At 37.0% G+C, this 7,738-nt stretch overlaps 1 protein-coding gene across 1 annotated transcript in view; it reads right to left on the bottom strand.

The window, feature by feature from the left end:
- PDPN (podoplanin) overlaps nt 1-7,738 on the bottom strand; it is a 15,426-nt gene that overhangs the window by 276 nt on the left and 7,412 nt on the right. Inside the window, exons 2-4 of the mRNA XM_010294378.1 lie at nt 2,995-3,080; nt 2,290-2,422; nt 236-271 (exon numbers count right to left, since the gene is read on the bottom strand). Of these exons, the coding sequence (XP_010292680.1) occupies nt 236-271; nt 2,290-2,422; nt 2,995-3,080 (255 nt within the window). The remainder of the gene's footprint in view (nt 1-235; nt 272-2,289; nt 2,423-2,994; nt 3,081-7,738) is intronic.

The following is a 7,738-nucleotide window of genomic DNA, read 5'->3' as shown; positions in this document are numbered from 1 at the left end:
TCAGCAGGCTTATTTGTAGCCTTTAAATGTGCTTTTGGGCTGGAGGGCACTGTACAGATGTGGCTATGGAGACAGTAATCGGGTGAACCAGGGGAGGTAGATCAAAGAGCAGGTTGTGGCTCCTCCTGAAACTTTTATTTAAGAATAGCATGGGCATAGCTAGTGGCTTCTAAAAGGGTATCACCTGGCAGCTAAGTTCTCCTTTGTCTTTGTAATCGGGTCTTTTGTTTAATACCTTTTTCAGTTTTCTCCGGTTCCCCACTCAGTCCACCTGTAAAGCAGAAAGAGAAAAATTACTTATACTGCGTTGTACGGAGTTTTGCATCCCAATTTATAATGCTATATCCAAGGAAAACTTTCATCACCTATATCACAATGGTTTGAGGGTGGTGTAATATGTTGTTCTTTTGATAGGGTGTGAGCAAATGAAAAGCTTGAGAGAATGAACGCACAGAGCTCTCTGAAGTAATAGAAAGAAATTAAAATCTAAAGTACTGATTGTGATCTGTAGATTGTCTGAGACAGTTTTATGCTGATAAAACTTGCTCTCAGTGCGTTTGCTGAACTATACTTTGTCTATTTATAAAGACTTTTTGTCAGTTTAGAAGTTCCTCAGGTTCCTTAAATAGATTTGTGTGTGTGTGTATGGAAGGTTGTATAAAATCTCTTTAGTACACTTCTCTAAATCTGGAACTGAATTTGTAGCTGAGTCCCCATCAGAAACAGATGAATCACAAATGCTACTTTTAATTGATTGGAAGTATGTCATCCCAAATCTATAGCATATCCTTTAGGAAAAGTCTGAAAATTCTATCTAAAATTCAAATCTGCTAAACGCTGCTTCCCTTAATGGTAAGCCAAGACAAGAGGTCTACACTCTCAGCAGAGACAAGCAGGTTGGGAAAGGAGATAAAAGTATGTAAAATTTTTAAGCAAATGTGTAATTTATTGAAGGATATGAAACTGCTGTAGAACATGGAAGCTTCAAAAACAAGCTAGCCAAAGAAAGAAGTGTTTGCTCATAGCTGTTGTCTAGAGGTAATTGGCTTAGGCTACTTAGAGGAGAAGTAGTTAATAATATACATACTACAGGACTTTATAGAAATACAACTGCCACGAGATTTGATTTGACTATCTGTTTCAAAGCAAAGCTTATATGCTAAAAACAAACTGACTTGACATGTGATTGACAGATTGCCATTCATGTGAATTAAGTTTATCACTAATGTATTCTGATAGGTGACTGACATACTTGCCAGCCTCACAGATTTCTAATATTTGTGATCTGATTTTTGCGTTTGTACCTGAGGTGACGTGCACCCTGAGCATCTGTTGGCAGCAGCTACTACTGTTCACATAAATTGGAGAAGCCATTCTTCATTTATTTAGACACCGTGCTAAATTTGCATGTAGTTATCGAAAAGTTGGTCTGGAAACAGAAAAAAGACTTCTTTTCTCATAACGGCTCCTCTGAACATTTTAAAGTGATATTCATTAAACTTAAGACCAGTTGTTGATACTGTTACAGGACTGGAATATCGGAGCAGAAACTATGATGCTTCTGCTCTCTTACTTCTTACTGGTATGCGCAGAGTGAACCGCTAACAACAATCCTGGTCCAAAAGAAGCCATATAGAGCATATGCCCACTTATTTGTGCCCATAAATTCTTCTGTACACAGTCAGGCACAAAAGCATAGGTACTCAGTGAGCTCTCTGGAAGACAGCTAAGCAGGCATAAGGTGAATGGGTCAGAACACACTTTATCAGCCTTTTGCACCAACCTGCTGCTCATTGACTACTGTATGGACATGGGTGCAGTTTGCTTTGTATGTGCATGACTGTCTCTCCAGGGAAGTGACGGCAGACAACTCAGGGGAAAATTGAGAGGGCAGCCAGGTTGTAACAGTTATGTTTTCTGCATCTAAGGATCTTTGAATTGGTTAAAAAAAAAAATTTCTAGAGAACTGTGTGATTTTCATACTAATCATCTGAAAAGAAAACGAAGGCTTCAGGGAGCTATTGCCTGCCTTAGGGTAGAACGAGCAGTGCACTGGTGGACAAAATGGTATAGCTACTCATGCCTTTTGTCAGCACACATCTGTTATGAAGTTAGGATGCTGAGTGATTATTAAGGAGTAATTTTAGGAAATCTTCCTTTTCCCTTTCAAAAATCAGCAATGCTACCTTTGAGATCACTTTAAACTTGGTATTTGAATTTTCCAGATATTATTTAGTACATGGCAGTAGAACTTTGATATAATAAAATAGAAATGAAAGATGTTTTTACCATCAACATTTTCTGTGTTAGCTTCGTAACCAGTAGAATTATTGGTGTCTTCACCTGGGGCAAGTGCACTTTCTGTGGTCATCAGTTGTCCAAACTGCAAGAGATTTGTTACATTGTGTAGTCTTGTGGGCAACTACAAGAATTGGGGGGAAAAAGAGGGGAAAAAGAAAACCTCAGTACGTTCAGTCTACATGTATGAAATAAGCATTTAAATTGCCTGGTCTGTCAGGTGCCCTGTGGATGCTTTTTAGCTATCGTCTGTCATCTTTGACTTGTGTACAGGGACCCAAAAAAAAAAAGCCAAAGCAAGCTGATTTGTCTTCTCTGCTAGAGGCTTTCTAGATCAGGTGACCTCTCAGTAGGACTACAAAAGGTATAGGAGAGGACTGCAAAATATTGCAGACCTGCCTTTTTTTGCTGTTGTTTTAAACAGTTTGGTTTCACTGAAGCTAGTGGAGAGATACTGAATTAGAAGAGGCAAATGGCAGTGAATAAGCAGGTTATGAATGCTTTCTGTGGTACAGAACTGCCAAAAATGTTTTTTTGGCCTCAACTTGATTGCTTGCAAAGCAAAAGCATTGGTGTTAGATCTATTTTATGTTAGAACTCAAGGTTATTCTTTATAACTATTATTCAAAATTTAAGCCACAAGCCAATATGAAATCAGGGTAACCTAAAGGAACCTTTCCTTGGAATGATACTCACCAGGGTTGGTAATTCTTCAAATTCTGTGTCATTTCTGTCTCTGAAATCAATTGTTGCACTTTCTTCTCCTTCTAGAACCGAGCTTGCTGGACAAAATTTTAGAAAGTGAGTTAGGATCTTACTTGGTAGTCGCATGTTCTGGCTACTTTGTCATCTAAATTTTGTTAAACATGAGATCTATGTAGTGTTCAATCTCTCTGTCCATGCCCCAGGTTTGCAAAATTATTTGGATTAACTTTGAATTCTCCTATACTTTTGTACAAAGCTGTATGACAAAGAGCTTGACTACACATCACTTAACCCTGGCACAGCCTTGAAACATATTGGCTACGAAATACTTTGTCCAAGAAAAGATTTATTTTTTTTTTTTTTTAAGATAAGATTTTGCCCAGGTGGATATGACTACTCTGGATTTCAAGTTAAGTATTAGTTTATATATTTGGATACATTACGTCAAGCATCTTCCATTTTCTAAAATGGTAAGAGATTTCTCCCATCTTTCAGCTCAGTCCTAGCTGCAACCTTTATTTTTAGAACTATTATTAATATTTATGGGTGTAGCTACAGTTTAGAAAATATTCCTGCAGTCTATTCAGAGATCTTTCTGAACTTGCAGACATTACTTGCCATAATTTGAATTTTTTAGGTAACAATGTGAGGTCTCCCTTTTTAATCTAGACTATATATGTCATCTGTGCTCTTTGGTGTAACAGACTTAAATTTTGGCCCACACAATGCTTTTTCTTTACAAATGCAGTCAAACTTCAGTAGGAAAAATGGGAATGAAACAAGGCAGAACACAAAAGAGATGGATATGTGAAGGATACTGGCAGTTTCAACAAAACCTTGAAAACATAGGTATCATTTGATTATGTTTCATGCTGATTCATAAAACTAAGACCATACACAGTATGATGTTACTGTAGTGTGATATCTCTCAGGAGTTTCTAATTCACCATGATTATAAAGGTAGGTTGCCTGCGGCGTAAGAGTGCTGCTGATTCCAGATATCAGTGTTTAAGTTTAAGCAAAGAGCTAATAATAGACATTGTCCTAAGCAAAAACTTCAGGAAAAAAAACCCCAAAACTTCTGGAAAATTCTTTCCTGAATTCAAATTTTGCATCTAGCCTGCATTTATTTCAGCAGTCAGAGCAAAAGTTTGTCCAAACATTCTCACATCAAGCTTATACTTTTTCAGCATAATACTGAATTATTGTTAGAAAATATTGCAATGATAGTTGAAGCTTATGTAACAGAGCATGTTCATTCTCCTCAAAAAGCAGAGAAGTTTTAGGGATGTTGGAGAAAACCCTGGATGCTCACACATTATGTGCCTATGATATAGGGAAGGTAACAATTGTCAGTTGCTAACGGGTTAATTACGAACAAGGAATACCTAACCCTTTTTTCCTTTGCAAGATAGTTTGATGCCTCTGTAATGTGGAAATCGAAAGTGGTAGATTGGTAGTGCTGTGTAGTGATCTCTTTGGTGAGGAGGACAGCTACTCACATGAGATATTTAAAAGCGGGGATTTACTGTACCATTTGCATATTTTACATAAGAGAAATATTCACGACCTGTTTTTTTATTAAATCTCAACACTGTTTCCAGTCATTACACCTGTTTTTATTTAGTGACCTAAAAATGTTCTCATCTCTTCTGCATTTGAAGTCAGATTTATTTCTGAATTGTTAGACTAGTGCCAAATAGTAAGACTATTTCTTATGAAAGACTTTAATACTCCTAAATGGACTGTTACTTGTGTTGAATGTAACATAGAGGCAAGTAAACATAATTTTTGTTCTTTGACTGAAGTTAGAAAGAATGTGAATTTGGCTTGATATCAGTCAAAATTGAAAAAAGGATATAATCAGCTTTGCAGGTCTCACTTTGAAATTTTTTTTTAGTTATGAGTTCCATTTAGCTTTTTTAACTTTTTAACTACCCATTTTAAAAATGCTATTTCAAATGAAAAAGCCAATATTTAATATTGAAATGAGTAAAGAAGAATGCACGGGTACTTTAAAGAAAACTTTTCATACAGCATATGAATGATTTGACATTGGAAAATCATCTCCTTGTGCTTGAAACTGTCATCTGAATTCTACTGGAAACTTGCAAATATTTTTCCTTGCTCCCAAAACTCATTTTTGAACTAAATTAAAAAATTTTCATCTATGTTTAGCAATGTAAGACTGAGAGCTTTGTCCCATTGCCCAGAGACTAAACACTGATCTAAATTTAGATTTCTAATTCATATTTACTGAAGTAAATAGAATTTTGTATTTTTATACCTTTATAAGCCTGAATACAGATACACTTTCTATTTAAGAGCCAAAAGGGTGTGCAGGTAGTACTTTAGGCACTAACAGATGAAGAAAAGTGTATTCATGTTATGCCAGCATGAGGCCTAATATAGTGGCTAAGGAAGACAGCCAGTCTCCCAAAAATCACCTTATAGTGTGGAATCACCTTATAGTCCATGGGAAGACTGGAACAGGCCAGGTTAAATCGTATTTCTAAGTTAGATGGTAAAAATAATGTTTTGGTCATTTTTGTTTTAAATCCCCCAGGTAAGCAGCCTTGAAAACTTTTCCTTTGAGATAGCAATAAGGGGAGCTTGACTTTTAGGAATGTTGATTTAGCCACCTTCTAAATATCAGGGCATTTTAAGATACGACACTACTTTATAATACTTTTTTTTTGCTTATAAAGTAATGTCTTGGAAGTACAATATTGGGATTATGCTATGTAAATGTTAAGCATAAAGAAAGAAATAGCAATAGAGCTCAACAATACAGATTGTGTATGGGTCAGTTTACCTTGTAATCCCAGTTGGAACTAAAAAAACATCCTTTATTCACTAGTTGCAAAATGAGCGCAGATGGAGGAAACCAATTACCAGAGGAAAAACCCCAAGTAGAAAGTGAAATAGGTTTTGTATGTTAACAACAAGCAGCTTATTCAGACTAGAATTACCTGAGAGTGAAGGCAGGAAAGGAAGCAGTGTCACAGAACAAGGATGTAGAGAATTGGTGAATGTCACAAAGAAACATGAAATAATTATTCTTTGTGTGATAGTTATTGCAGATTCTTGGCAATGAGTGACATGTAGAAAATCTATTTCAGTGCACTTGCCCTTGGTGTACAGTGAGGTGGCCCAGATTAATCTTGCCTAATTTTAGGTTCTTAATAAAGGTGCCTAAATAAGGTCTCTGCTTGCCCTTGTTGTCTTTAACAGTCTGTATGGAAAAATAAATATTTACCAAAGGTAATTCAGCTCACCTGAGACTTGGGTCATCCTTGGAAGTTCTGCCTTTCATAGCTCCCCTACCAGCTTCCTAAAGCTTCCAGATCAAACCAATTTCTGTCAGCATGGAGGTCTTGTCCCAGCCTTGCCCAATCTGCCTAATACTGCGTTCAAGCTGAGGTCCTGTATTTGCTGGAGAATAGTTCCTGGACTATATTTCCAGGTTTGTTTTTCTGGACAGACAGTAGAGGTGGTCTGGGCAGTAGTTAAGCAGACACCACTGAACTATTACCAAAAGGAAGACCGGGAGGTAATTTGTTATCAGTGTGTTGTGTCTGTAGGAAGGAATATTTGGTACTGGATAACTTTGTCAAAGAAATTCATAATAAAGTAAAAAAACTATTTAAATGAAATTGAGAGAAACTATGGGATGTGAAACTTATTTCCGTGTACCCAGTACCATGCACATGTACTGCTGACATCAAAGAGAATGTAAATGGGATGCAAGAATGTATGCTTTAGTCATTTGCTGGTTTCATCTGATGTGGGCCAAATGCAGCAAGAGCCATAGGGTTAAGTAGTGCTTCTGCATATGTTCTTAATATTATCTTTGAGGAGGCCGTAAATAAAAACACTGCCTCACAGTGCTCTGATTGTCTCCAGCTAGCACTATGGCCTCTTCTGTTTGCAGCTATACGTTGCTGCAGATGTGAATTAATCATGGCATCTCTTTCTGCCAAAGTTCCAGCTGGGTGTGTTTCAGTTCAAAGTTCCCAGCTGCTATCAGGCTGCAAATTCTCACACCAGGAGAAAATCTGATGTCTTTAAAAGTTTAATACTGATTTGAAAACATCCAATGGTTAAACATCCCATGACCCACTTAGGGGAAGATGAGCTCACTACTCATTGTTATGCATGGAGTGACAGTTTACTAGAAAAACCTCTTAGGGCTGCTTTCAAAGCACAGTGGTTGTGTTGGAAAGGAGAGTGAGTTGTAAAACTGTTGTTCATTAGCATTTCTTTCAGGTATCTCCAAAACCAACAAAGATACTTTTGAAGATGAAAAATGTTGTAGGATCTTGTTTCTTTCCCAGCAGTCTGAATAAACCCAGACACTAGTGGGCAAAGGCAGTTGTAAGCCTGTATTTTAGCTTAGTCCTTGGAATAGGAAGCCCTGAAAATAGCATGGGTTTCTATCTCTGTGGTAAGAGGCTACTAGGTAAAAATGGCTACCCTTAAAGGATTCCCTCTAGCAGGAGGGGCTTGTTGCCCCTCTGCTCCTATTTAAAAAAAAAAAAAGAAAAGCAGCTTCAATTATTTATAACAGCTAAAAAAAAATAAACTAGCAGATTAACTGCTTTGATCTTAAAATTCAAGTTTATTTTTATCTGCATCTTATAAATATCATATTGTATCCTATCCAGCTGTGCTAGATAGGTGCATTGTGGAATGCTTCTCTAGAAAAGCAAGGGAAAGAATTTAGTGGGACAGG

Source organism: Phaethon lepturus, unplaced genomic scaffold, assembly GCF_000687285.1.
Source record: "Phaethon lepturus isolate BGI_N335 unplaced genomic scaffold, ASM68728v1 scaffold10719, whole genome shotgun sequence".
Taxonomy (NCBI): Eukaryota; Metazoa; Chordata; class Aves; order Phaethontiformes; family Phaethontidae; genus Phaethon; species Phaethon lepturus.
This window is presented reverse-complemented; position numbering and strand designations above follow the sequence as displayed.